This window comes from Miscanthus floridulus, chromosome 18, assembly GCF_019320115.1.
Source record: "Miscanthus floridulus cultivar M001 chromosome 18, ASM1932011v1, whole genome shotgun sequence".
NCBI classification, from domain to species: domain Eukaryota; kingdom Viridiplantae; phylum Streptophyta; class Magnoliopsida; order Poales; family Poaceae; genus Miscanthus; species Miscanthus floridulus.
Window position 1 is genome coordinate 66,277,139 of NC_089597.1, and position 13,513 is coordinate 66,290,651.

At 42.5% G+C, this 13,513-nt stretch overlaps 2 protein-coding genes across 4 annotated transcripts; one reads left to right on the plus strand and one right to left on the minus strand.

Annotated features, from left to right (window-relative positions):
* The first annotated feature begins 3,205 nt into the window (after nucleotides 1-3,205).
* On the plus strand, nucleotides 3,206-8,056 carry LOC136520194 (G-type lectin S-receptor-like serine/threonine-protein kinase SD2-5). Of its 3 annotated transcripts, none has more exons than XM_066513642.1 (3): nucleotides 3,206-3,378; nucleotides 4,545-4,678; nucleotides 5,264-8,056. In XM_066513642.1, the coding sequence occupies exons 2-3, from the start codon at nucleotides 4,673-4,675 to the stop codon at nucleotides 7,781-7,783; spliced, it is 2,526 nt and encodes an 841-aa protein (XP_066369739.1). In that variant the 5' UTR covers nucleotides 3,206-3,378; nucleotides 4,545-4,672; the 3' UTR covers nucleotides 7,784-8,056. The 3 variants fall into 3 exon arrangements, with proteins under 3 accessions (XP_066369739.1, XP_066369740.1, XP_066369741.1); XM_066513643.1 differs by having other exon boundaries at nucleotides 4,549-4,678; XM_066513644.1 differs by lacking the exon at nucleotides 4,545-4,678.
* A 1,319-nt stretch (nucleotides 8,057-9,375) lies between these two features.
* LOC136520143 (paired amphipathic helix protein Sin3-like 4) lies at nucleotides 9,376-11,446 on the minus strand. The gene is made up of 3 exons (XM_066513574.1): nucleotides 11,369-11,446; nucleotides 9,628-9,708; nucleotides 9,376-9,540 (listed from the first exon to the last, which is right to left on the minus strand). The coding sequence occupies exons 1-3, from the start codon at nucleotides 11,426-11,428 to the stop codon at nucleotides 9,376-9,378; spliced, it is 306 nt and encodes a 101-aa protein (XP_066369671.1). The 5' UTR covers nucleotides 11,429-11,446.
* Between the last annotated feature and the right edge of the window lie 2,067 nt (nucleotides 11,447-13,513).

A 13,513-nucleotide genomic window follows, 5' to 3' on the forward strand; every position in this document is an offset into this window, starting at 1 on the left:
ATTTCCCCGATAGAGAGCCAAAAGGTACTCTAGTAAATTGCTCATGGCTTATGTGATACTCATCTTGTGTTCGTTGTGTGGCACCCTATTGAGGGTTTAGCGTGTGAACCTCCAAGTGAGTGAATCGCCACAACGAGGACTAGCTTGCTGGGAAGCAAGTGAACCTCGGTAAAAAATCATTGTGTCATCATTTGATTCCGAAGTGATTGGTCTTTATTGGTATTCATTCTTGTGATTGATTGGTTCATTCCTCGACTTGGCAATATAACCATCTTGCTCTCTCTTTACATTACCGCAAACTAGTTGTCAAGTTCTTTAGTGTAGCTAGTCGTGAGAGCTTGTTAGTTTGGTTAGTGTGGCTCTTTAGTTAACCTTTGAGAGCATACTAACTTAGTGTAGTGACACAGCCATTGTGTGGATAGAGACTATAGAAACTATAATTGTGGTAGGTGGTCTGCATTTTTAGTAGGCTAACGCAACACTCACTTTGCCTCATATTTGTCTAACCGGTTTGCTAAGTGTTATTGTAGAAATTTTTAATAGGCTATTCACCCCCTCTAGCCATTAGGACCTTTCATGGTTGGACCACCAATGCATCCAAAGCGCACAACAGATCTTGTTTTTTTTTTCAAAAATGTTAATAGCGCTTTGTCCGGTGCTTAGCACCAAACTTATTCAGCGACAATTTTTAGTGTTTTGAAGCTCTTTGGTGAGTACTAAATTTGTCTAATGGTTATAGCACTGTATGTGAATAGTAACACTAGATTGATCACACATTAAAAGAAGTTGAAAATTGGGGATATGACATGTAGCCATTACCCCTTGGCAGTTGGACCACCAGAGGGTGGCGGTTGGTGCTGAGTGGAAGTCTAATGGCTCTATTTGGCTCCCATCTCTATAAATACTTGTTTGGCCCGCTTTTGGGGGTTGTCTCTTGGCCATTTGTTGAAGTGCATACACCCTTGTAAAGCTGAGAACACTTTCCCACTCCCCTCCCTTGACTTATTGGTCACATTTGTGAGAGATTGGGAGCCTCTAGTGCATTGCATTTGAGTGACTGCATTTGGTGACACTAGTTGATCTTTGTGGCTTGGGATTTCCTGCTACTCTTGGTGATTGTTGTCACCTATCCAACTTGGTGCTTGAGGAGATCATTGAGGGGGCTCTCAGTAATTGTTGCTACCTCCAATTATTGGCTATTGTGAGGTGCTTTGTGTTCACCACACGGGAGATTCGCAAAGGGTGACTCTAGTGAAATCAATCGAGGTTTGGAAAGGTCCTTCGTGACATACCGACTTCTAGTGGTGCCCTATGTCATAGGGGCCGAGTTGTGTGCTCATTAGGCCAAGTGAAGCTGTGATCTAAGGATCTACCTCTATGGGGACGTAGGTTGTTGGGAAGCAACCGAATCTTGGGTGGAAATCTTTGTGTCACTTGCCCACATTGGTTTGCATTGTCAACACTTGCAAGCTCATTTCATATATTGTGCTTGTGTTGTTGCTTGCGTTGATCTAGCTCTCTAGCTTGTGTAGTTGGTAGCTATCTTGTTAGTTGTGTAGTTTAGTAGTTGTTGTAGCTAGCTCTTTGGTTGTTTAGTAGTGTCACTAGTTGTTTGTGTACTTGAGTGCTTGCTAATTTAATTAGTATCAAGAATTATGTAGGGAGCTTGCTTTGTATGGACTAGGCTAGACAAGCAGTGGCTATTAGGATTGTCTCTCTTACTAATATACTTTGCCTTGTCTCTCTTGTATTTGTAGAAATTTAATTAGGCTAGTTACCCCCTCTAGACATCCACAGATCCTTTCAATCTCTATTATGTGCATGCTACTCCCGGTTCCCATACATGCCACGGTCATTTGGTACCTACAAACTAAATAAACACAAGAGTGAGTAAAAATGCTCAGCAAGTACAACTAGAACTGAAAAAACAAATTTCACACGATCATCCATGAACAAAGAACTAGAACATCGAGAAATTGTAGCTTCTGTCTAAAATGGACGAATTTGAATAGTTAGCATTTACCGGGAAAGCTGAGCAAGTAGGACCACCACTTACAAGAACCTGAACATAAGAATCAAATAGCATATTTGAATCCACTAGAACAGGAATTAAGTGTAAATAAAACTTGCAATATGAATCTTAGAAACTAGAACTTTATCATGAACCATGAAAAATATAGCACATGAAACATTTGAACTAATGAAAACTCAAACAATAGGTGCAAAGCCCAAAGACAAGTTCATTATGCACTTGCCTTAACTTAGGCGAGAATTCGGCGTCACACGCTCGGCACAAGCACCTCCCAATCTATAGAAACAAAACTGCCTTAAGAACTAGCCTTCATCAATCAACCTATTTTACGAATAATCAAGTAAACCTCTTAACTAAACTCTAAATTGTTAGTTCTCATATTTTCAAAAAGAATTGACCGGAATTCTAAATTCTTCGTTGTTTTATTCTTAACTCTAAATTCGTATAGAAATTTTATTTTCTACAACTTTTATTTAGACGTTAAGGACTGATTCTGGCCCCAACTAAGTCAAAACTAACCGAAAATATTTTTGCAAGAAAAAGCGCTAATCAGATAAGCTGTGCATGTGGCCATATATTCCCTAGCAGTTAGGGCACCCACAACAGTAAGAGTCAGCTACTGGCTTTAAGTCAACCTCTTCAATAATATTAGCTTTTAACAATGACTCATAATATTTTTAGGCTCACATGACACTCTCACATGATCTTGAAATATGTGTACTAGCCTAGCTCTTAATCAAGAGCTCACTTTTCTCTTTTTTTCTATTAAAATATGAAAAAAAAAACTCAGAGCTACCTTCCGAGCCTCCCATTGCGGGTGCCCTTAGAAGATCCAGAGTCTCCACACACGATTCATCCTACCTGTTTTGTTTAGGAGTAGTATAGCAGTAGATAATAATTCATACGCTGACGCTGGGTTGTCGTAGACGTGGGTGCTTGATTGATTTTGCAGCGATGGCGATCCCCCAATCAGTTGCTTCGCTGCGCACAGTGTGTGTACGTGGGGCCCGGCCGTACATAAATGAAATGGGATGGGATGAGCTGACCTCCCTTCCAAGCTAGAGCTAGGGGATTAAACAAAGCGGCCATTGGGCACCACTTGCGGTGCGCCCATCCGTCCGCCGCTCCTTAATTCCGCCTTGCCTGCCGCGTGCCCGCCTCTCACCATCCACCACCTGCTCGACCCGCCCCCGCCTCTCTCCATTCCATCACGCCATCGCCACGCCTCCTCCGCTTCTCTCTTCTCCCTCGCTGGCGCTGCCCTCTCCCTCGCTGCGCCCAGTACCTTGCGCCAAATCGTTTTATCGGAGGCCATCGCCCTCGCCTCGCTGCTTCCGGGCCCAGAGGTGACCACACTCTGCTCTTCTCTGACCCCTGCTTGCTTCTCCCTCCCCCTTCTCTTCTGCCTGACGCCTCTCAATGCCCCCTGATGTTCTTGCCTTCTTGGTTCATGTTTGATTGCTTGTTTTCTTCTCTACCATGTTTCTTTCTTATTCAGTACTAGCATCAGCCCTTATTCAGTACTAGCATCAGCGTGCTTCGTTCTTCTCCCCACTTTCGAGATAGGAGTATATACATACATAGAGGGTCCGTGTCTTGCTTTAAGAGGATCTCGACTTTCAGGGTGTACTTTTTTGGTGGAATTGAGTGCCCTTTCTCCACTATGGGGAGCAGACAGGGACAAGTCCCCCCAATCTCTTTCTGTGTCCAGAGAGTGACAAGATTTTCGTGACTGGGATTTCGAAATTCTAGGCTTCGATTTACCCAATTTCTGAATGGTTTAGCTGGTCGGATTCTCACGGTAATGGATTACTATTTACTAGACAACTGTAGCCTCGGAAATTTCCATCACTCGGTGCAATGGCTACGCGGAATTGCGAATGCGCTATGATAGCACCTGAAGTAGTTTTCTTTCTTTTTTTTCCCCTGGTTCGAGAATTCAGAATCTACCGTACTCTGCTTTATGACTAATTCGTGGACTAGGGTTCAAGATAAGAAAGAAAAATAGGGGGGAAGCAAAGCAAGAAAGCAGTTTGAAACATCGAAAGCTCTCGAGAAGAGCAAATTGAAGCCGGGCGATGTGCGGTTAAACCACCTTGGTGGAATGTTAGGTGCTACTGCACATATTATGATACTGTATTATTTATTATGTATACAAGGCTTTTTCCTCTGGCACCAGCTTCGTGCTGATGCTGCTGCATAGTGCTTTGATCGTCGCAACGGTCACGGACTCTCAGTCAACGATCACCACTCACCAGGGGGTCTCCAGGTCGTGCTCACTTTGATGTTTAAGTCAAAAGAGTTGATGCCAATACCGTGTGGTCCATTGATTGATTTCATGCTTTTTGGTGGCAATTTGGTTGCAGATAGGGAACTACTCATTACCTTTGTCCTGATTTTTCTTTCTTTCTTTTTTTTAGAAAAAGGAAATGCTCCATTCTCTCCCTCTCTCAATTATTGTTTGTGGATTACCATTTTGCCATTATTCATTCCTTGTATCTGTTTCTGGAAGGTAGTTTGTCAGGGACTCAACTGAACTGTCAAATGTTAGTAAAGGAAGAGCTTGAGAAACCAATACGAAGCTTTATCAGGAATTGCTCCCACTCAAGCTAGCACAATGAGCTCCTGTTCCAACCTCTCATGAGGGTAAATTTTATTTATGATGATGACCCTTTTCTGTTTTATTTTAAATACATTAGAGCAAAAGTCAAAAGTATCTCATTCTAGATGTAATGTCCATGTGTTTACATCTTTTCTGTCTCCAAGTTACAGTGCTTATGAATTGACTGCTTCGTGCTGAAAGTCTTCAAGAAAATGTGAATTACTACATTTTCCTTTAACAAAACAAATGGCTAATCCCAATACTCCAATAGTCACTTTGTGCTACATTTTTCCATCTATACTGCTGTTCTCAGAAGCATGATTAGTTTTAGAAATCAGCCTGCATCTATCATGCCACTTAAGGAAAATAAAACATCTAGCCAAAGCCAGCACTACTTTCTAATTCTAATTATACTACAATAACTATCACGTGCAGGCTGTTATGGATTCCCTTAGGATTTTGCATGCTTGCTTCTGAACTTACATGCAAATTAGTGAGGAAACCTGTTGAAATAAATGCCGCGAGATGCAACCTGCAAAGCTGTATTGTTCAATCTGGTAGTCTAAGAATCCAAGACTTCCTCCATTCCCAACTGATTTTCTAACTGTGCACATTCTTAAATGCTTCAGATGGAGGGAATGAGTGGATGGTTGTGGAAGGCTGCGCTCATGGAAGTCCCCAGCAAACATCACAGCCCACCAAAATGCTCAGTTATACTATGGATGCTTGCTATAGCCAACCTCTGGATAATTTGCAGCAGCAGTACCCAGAAGCAAGTTCTCATGCCAGGGTTCAGCGCCTCAGAAATGGATTACATTGATAATGATGGGAAGTTTCTTGTCTCCAATGGCTCTGTCTTTGGCTTTGGCTTTGTCACCATCAGCGTGTCAGACAGCACATCCTACATTCTTGCAGTAGTCCACTTGGTCACCACTTCTATTGTCTGGTCTGCTAATGCTAACTCTCCAGTCTCTCATTCAGACAACTTTGTGTTTGACAAGGATGGCAATGCCTACCTGCAGTCTGGAAGTTCCATGGTCTGGACTGCCAATATCTCTGGCAAGGGGGCCACCTCTATGCAGCTGCTAGACTCGGGCAATCTTGTAGTGTTTGGCAAGGACGGCTCTTCTCCTCTGTGGCAGAGTTTCAGCCATCCAACAGACACACTTCTGTCTGGACAGAGCTTCGTTGAGGGGATGAGTTTGGTGAGCCATTCCAATGCACAGAACATGACCTATACACTTCAAATCAAATCTGGGGACATGTTGTTGTATGCAGGCTTACAGATGCCCCAACCGTACTGGTCCGCTCAGCAGGATAACAGGATGATCATCGACAAGAATGGCAACAACAACATATACTCTGCAAACCTGAGTTCAGGTTCCTGGTCATTTTATGATCAATCAGGGCTCCTTCAATCACAGCTTGTCATTGCACAGCAGCAGGGTGATGCTAACACCACACTGGCTGCTGTCCTCGGTGATGATGGTTTGATTAACTTTTATATGCTCCAGAGTGTGAATGGCAAGAGTGTTCTTCCTATCACAGTTCCGCAGGACTCATGTGACATGCCTGCCCACTGCAAGCCGTACTCCATTTGCAACAGTGGGACAGGGTGCCTGTGTCCTTCAGCCCTCAGCTCCTATGCAAACTGCGACCCTGGCATCATATCACCATGCAACTCAAAGGACAAGTTTGAGCTGGTTCAACTGGACAGTGGTGTTGGGTATGTCGGTGCTAGATTCACATCGCCTGTGCCCAAGACAAACCTCACAGGATGCAAGAATGCTTGCATGGGTAACTGCTCATGCATTGCTGTATTCTTCGACCAAAGTTCAGGAAATTGCTTCCTTTTCGACCAGATAGGAAGCTTGCAACAGAAAGATGGAGGTAAAAGTAGTTTTGCATCTTTCATTAAGGTATCAAGCAGTAATCATGGCACAGGGCAAGGTGGTAGTGACAATGGTAGGCTCACCATCATAATTGTTGTCATTATAGTTGGAACTTTGGCTGTCATAGGGGTCCTTGTGTATGTTGGTTTCTGCATTTACCGAAGGAGTCACCATACACCCTCGCATGATGATGCTGGTTCATCAGAAGATGATGGTTTCCTGCAAACTATATCAGGAGCACCGACACGGTATACTTACAGGGAGCTCCAGGATGCGACAAACAACTTCTCAGACAAGCTTGGCCAGGGAGGGTTTGGATCTGTGTATCTTGGTACACTGCCTGATGGCAGACGCATCGCTGTAAAGAAGCTAGAGGGCATAGGACAAGGGAAGAAAGAATTCCGTTCTGAGGTGACCATCATTGGCAGCGTACATCACATCCATCTTGTTAAACTCCGAGGCTTTTGTGCCGAGGGAGCACACAGGCTTCTTGCATATGAGTACATGGCAAAAGGGTCTCTAGATAGATGGATTTTCCAAAGAAACGAGGACTCCTCCCTGCTGGACTGGGACACGAGGTTTAACATTGCCCTTGGAACAGCCAAGGGGTTGGCATACCTCCACCAGGACTGTGAGTCGAAGATCATTCACTGTGACATCAAACCTGAGAACGTCCTCCTTGATGACAACTTCCTCGCGAAGGTGTCAGACTTTGGCCTCGCCAAGTTAATGACCAGGGAGCAGAGCCATGTGTTCACGACACTCAGAGGCACGCGGGGCTACCTTGCACCTGAATGGATCACCAACTATGCCATCTCAGAGAAGAGCGACGTGTACAGCTACGGGATGGTTCTCCTTGAGATTATCAGCGGGAGGAAGAGCTATGATCCTGTGGAAGGCTCGGAGAAAGCTCACTTCCCCTCGTATGCTTTTAAGAAGCTGGAAGAAGGCGATCTCCGCGATATCTCCGACTCCAAGCTAAAATACAAGGACCAGGATAACCGAGTTGAGATGGCAATCAAGGTGGCCCTGTGGTGCATTCAGGAGGACTTCTATCAGAGGCCATCCATGTCGAAGGTTGTCCAGATGCTGGAAGGCGCCTGCGATGTGCCCCAGCCACCAATATCTTCGCATATTGGATACCGGCTGTACGCGAATGCCTTCAAATCTAGCAGCGAAGAGGGCACGTCATCTGGGATGTCAGACTACAATAGTGATGCTTTGCTTTCTGCTGTGCGGCTCTCTGGTCCCAGGTGATATGATTATATGTATATTTCTCTGCTTTAGTTAGCATGATGATGAATTGATGATGTCCAATTTTTGGGGAAGGCCATTCGTTTGGTGTTCGTTTGTTCGTAGTCATGTACATATATGTTGAAAGTTTGAGGTGTGTAGTTCAAATTTTCTGAGGCACAATTTCACCCCTAGAAAACTAAGTTAGCAATTTTGCAATTGTACACCAAAAAAAAAAAAAACAAATTAATGTCGAAGCTATGATCAGGTGTATATACCAGGATTTGGAAATTACAATACTGGCTGACTTTGATCATATTCATGCTAGTGTATTGTTAGGGAAGGATGGCCTCAGATTTGCCCAATCCAGTGCACCATAGTCCCATACTGATAACTATGCCATCTGGTTCTATAGTTTTCTGAACTTCAGTGCAAACCACAAAAAGCTGTCATATCCAACTAGGGATGAAAACGGATCGGATACAGATGGATATAACTGATTATTACATTTGTTTTCATATTTCTGTTCGGATTCGAATACGGATAGGGTGAACCATACCGGATAGGATACGATTAAATATTGACATCATAAATATACGATTTGAGTATTTGGATACGGATACGGTATCGAATGTTGAATATCCGGATTCAGATACGGACAGATCTAAACCCATCTAAATGGATTCGATCTCGAATATGGTCGGAAAATATCTGTACCGTTTTTACCATACCATTGTGCATGTACATTCATTAGCGTTAAGAAGCAGCCATGGTAGAGAGAATGTTATGGCCTAGATGCAAGCATGGATGCCAAGGCTACTATGCGTGTCGATAATGCTTAGGTATCCCACTAGTGATTAGACTATTTTTAGTGAAAAATGTTTTAAAATTTTTTAATGTTACTTATAGGTGTTAAAAGGGGTAAAGTAAATGTTACTCCGTCCGTTTCAAACTAGACGTCGTTTTTGGGTTTTCAGCAAAATGATTTATAATTTGAAACTGAGGGAAGAAGCACCCAGATCAAAGGCTACGTGCTTTTAGGACCCATGCCAAACCGCATCCCCTAGGACCGATGCATTACAGTTCACGAACAATTTGGGTTGTTATATCTACTTTCTTAAATCTTAATTCTAGAGGTAGTTTTCTTAAAGGCCAAGACGTCGAGACATCTCATGTATATAGATATGATTAAACAAGAAATAGATCAAGACTTCCTACTGCCTTCTGTAGCTGCTTAGGTTCAGGACCATCAAAAGTTTGTATGTAGCACAAACGATACAGAAGAGACTTCACTACGAATTTCTCCTAAGTCGTTTATACCTGTTTACATTGTATATAGACTAAAAAAAACAAATTCTCTGTACAAAATTGAAGTTCCGATTGGACGAGGTCAAACGAACTCTGTTTAGGCTCTGCCAGACTGCCGCAACTGAAAAAACATTGTAAGATTTTTTCCGTGTGCACGAGCGTACAAGGAGAGCATAAAGATATTACAGGACAGAAACCCATCCATACACACACACACACACACACACACACACACACACACACAATTAGCTGCTAGTTCTACGACACATCATTTAGGCTTGCTCCAGTCTAATGGAGCAGGAAGCACTTCAATGGCTTCTCAAGGCGAGGACAAGGCTCAGGAGCAGAAAGGGCATGAGGAATATGATCATCCAAATCGACCCGTGGGTATAGATGTTGTTTAGACATGGGAGGGGCCTGAACTTGGACAGCTCCGCTAACAGATCTTCATGATGCTGGAACAGAAGTGAAAGCTGCATTTCGAAGATGATGGAACCAGATGAATCACTAAGCTACAGATTCCTCTTCGACAAAAATGAGAGGATCAGAGCCATGCTAACCTCGCTGTAAGCTTGCAGAGGGATTTGATCATTCTGGTTGAGCACATCGAGCAGTGATAGGTATAGCATATAGTCACGTGCCTGTACCAGCAAAGAGCACGATCAAACACAAATCAGTCAACTATTACAGTATTACTTGCACAGCAGTAAAACAGGGTGCCCCTTTCATTAGTTAATATAATTAATATAATAGGCTTGGTTTCATATATCGCAGGCGCTCTCCAACAATACTTCGTAGCACATAAATGGTGTATCATCAAAATATTCATGTAACACTAGTGATCATTTCAAGAGAAAAAAAAAACTAACAGATACAGGTGAACATGAATGGAGAAAGAGCAAAGTTGCCTCTCATGTTCAAGAACTTTCAGCATACCCTATATTCAAAATGTATTAGATTTTTTTCGTGATTATTTTCATGGGTTGGAACTTGGAACCATCTGATACTGGTTTAACCTCTAGATATGAGAAGGCACAAAATTAATCACGAAAAATCTTAAATATAAAATAGGGAGTAAAACATAGGGATAAAAACATTCTAACTTAACGACAAAAAAATATAACATAGGGTATGTTGTCATATATCACCCCACAAAATGTGAAGTCAAAACCCAAATTGTATGGTGAGCAACCAAAAAATACAAATACCATTTGGAGGTGAATTCACCCAATTTTAGTACTTCAGGGAAGTTAATGATACGAAACTTCATATGACGGGTGAGGTGGACAAAGTGAATAGTTCATTACAGCAATATGGACTTTTTTCCCCTTAGTGTAATTTTTTCCCCAAAGCAGTGGAACATAAATCTTCATGTTTCATATATTTTACTGCATGCAAATTTTAATTATGATAGACTTAATATTTCATATTGCGTGTTACCAGCTACATGAAAGTTATATAGATTGACAGTATACGATTCTGATGATACCAGCTACACCATGGAATACTTTCATAACATATAACTTTCAATATTTGAAATAATACATTTCTACAAAACTGCAATTCAAATACCATGTTGAGACCGTGTAAGCTGTCCTGAACGACTTATGTTTGGAATCAGAGAGAGTAGTACTATTACCCTTTTTCTTTTACTTTTTTTATCAGCTATATTGGTTGATCTTGTTGGGTTTCATCTCTAGTAGTCTAGCCCACCACAACTTTCTAGGTAACAAAAAGTTTTGTTGTTGTTTTTTTGTACATTGTCGGCAACCTGGTTTCAATATCTGTAAAGCAAGTATTTCTATTTGCTTCAGATCCAAATTGCCAAATGATTGCTAACAGCCTTTTATATCATGAAAAAGAACCATTTCCTTCTTCACTTAATTGCAGACAACTTGCTACCAAATGGTTGAAAAGGACTATGCACATTCTTCGGCCTGTTCACTAGGTCGTAAACGATCGTAAATTTTCAGCCAGAATAGTATTTTTCTCTCACACAAAACCAGCCAGTAGTAATAATCCACGATCATATCAGCACCAGCCGAACATGCTGCTTATTGTGCACCCTAGATGATGAAAGTACCATCATGCCTCAGATATTTATGTGAATCAGTAGAACATGGAACATGTACATACTTTTCCATCAGTTAAGGATAAATTGTTGCCACTGATATGACCAGAATGTGAGTTATAAACTAACAGCTATGGGTCGCAACAATGTAAGATTAAAGAACACTATCCATCAAAACTGCAAAAAGCTTCTAACAAGTGAATGAGAGTTCCTTTGAGCAAACTTCTCACCTTTACTTTCTTGACAAAGCTAAGAGATTCCTGAAACGTGACTGGCTCCCACTTAGACATGGAGCCCAGACAGGTAAAAGCAAGTCCCTTGATTCCCTACAAAGAGACATAATTTCCGAAATTCCTGCAAGGAATAATTTGAAAAAGTGAATCTGATATCCCACTACAGAAACGTATGAAAGCAAATGTATGGACCAAACTTGCAGGTTAACAAAAACACAAAAATCACAGTCGACCAAACATAATAAAGACAATTTTTCATTTTGAAAGAGCTTAATAAAGACTAAAGATAATTAAACTCAAAGATTTATCATGGCAACTGAAAATACCATAACTTATAATAGGAAAAACTACCAGTGAAATTATTAGATGCCAATTTGGCCAAGAATTCAAGAGGAGATAGAAAAATTATTAATTCATTCGACCAAGAGATGTACTTTTTTATATCATGAAGACTAGGAGAACATATAAATGGAATTAAGAAAGAATATGAACCTTAATCCTTGGCTTTTTTTTTAGTGGCTAGAGTCTGGAGCAATTCTTAAAATAACCAAAGTAGCAAACCTTGTTTGAGGATCCTACCAATAGGTCTCTGGATTGATACTCCGGGACAACAAGCAACTAGACAGACATAACACCGACCCCTGGAACAGATGGCTCTGTTGAGACTAATTCTGCAAACCAAGGCTAAGTATGGTATGGCGAACCATTCCTAACCAACCACAATTCATAGCAGACGACAACCACAAGTACGGACTCGCAGCGTTTCCGGCGGCAAGTAACTAATTAAACTGCAAGCCAAGATCAGGCCCTAAAGAGAGTTCACTCCATCCATCTCAATCGGATAAACGCGTCCTCCTTGAAGGACAACCAGCACCGGCAATCTAGATTCAAGAGCAAGAACGCAGAGCAGCAAACCGCATCTCTACACAACGAGAAGGCTACCCGAAAATTGGGGAATTTTACATATTTACCATTATTAAGATCGTCACTCATCCGTTTCTCATCTTTACGATGACTCTTACATATTTAGCATCTTTAAAAATCGTGCGTCTCCGTATTGCCACATTTGCTCGTCTGGCACGCTACGGCGACATCACGGTGGCGCATAGTCAGCAGGGCGCAGCAAAATGACCTGCCTGCCCCTGGCTATTTGGAAAAAGGGAAAACGGGCCGGGCCAGTCGCTCGCTCGCCCATTTTCTCGTGCGGGCAACCCCGACGTCCGACGCGTTCTCTTCTTCCCCCGTGAACACCGTCGCCGCCTGCTTCTTCTCGGTCCCCTTCTTCTCTAGCTCGCCCGCTGCCGCCATGCCTGCTCTCCTCCGGCTGTCCCCGAGCCGCGGCCGCCAGTTGCTGCTCGCGACGGATCGAAGGTACGTGGCCCCTGCCTCCCCCTTTGCACCCACATTCCACGGCATTTAGGGTTAGGGTTCATGGGTGTACACATGGCGGGCAGCCTGTCCTGCGTCCGCAAGCGCCGCGTCCTTGTTCGCGGGCTTCTGGGGCGGCCGTATTCAGCCACGTACGTGAGTGCGTCCTTTGACGCGGCAACCGCAAGCCCGCAATCCTGTTTGTGGCCGCTGACCGCATAGAAACGAGAAGCTAGTGATTGGTTATGTACGTCCGTGTTCATTTTTTAATTTACTTCACAAATTTTTCTAGTGATCCGTACGTTAGCTAAAAAATATACGTAAATTACAGAAAATACTATGTATCATTAGGAATATGTGTCTGATTTTTTTTACATTTTCCCCCATTCATGAGCTATCAGAAAAAAATGCAAGTTAGCATCTATCAACATACATACAGATAAAAAAATCATATGCTGATGTAGTAGGTGCACAATGGCAACCAGTGACTACCCGCCTTGGTAAGTGTTACCAACTTAAGCTGTGCAGTGGGTTGGATACTCTCTGACTCTGTATTTCATTCATTGTGGTTGATTATGCCAGGATCGATCCTGGCTCTGCATTTAGACTAGTTGTTAAAGTCGCTAAATATGTTGCTAATGGTGAGTATGGCCTAGTCGAGATGGCAGAGCAGCAACATGACTTATGGTTTGACAGGAACAGTGAGTATACCCTGGCTTTGTTTCATGAGGATTTAGCCGCTAGGATTATATGGGGGCCATCTCAAATACTTTC

Bases quoted from the DNA above. Each gene is read 5' to 3' on its own strand.
- LOC136520143 (XM_066513574.1), bottom strand. From the start codon at position 11,428: ATGTCTAAGTGGGAGCCAGTCACGTTTCAGGAATCTCTTAGCTTTGTC. The intron at 9,709-11,368 runs GTGAGAAGTTTG...TTGCTGGTACAG, and splicing joins GCTTTGTCAAGAAAGTAAAG to GCACGTGACTATATGCTATA. The intron at 9,541-9,627 runs GTTAGCATGGCT...TTCGAAATGCAG, and splicing joins CTCTGCAAGCTTACAGCGAG to CTTTCACTTCTGTTCCAGCA.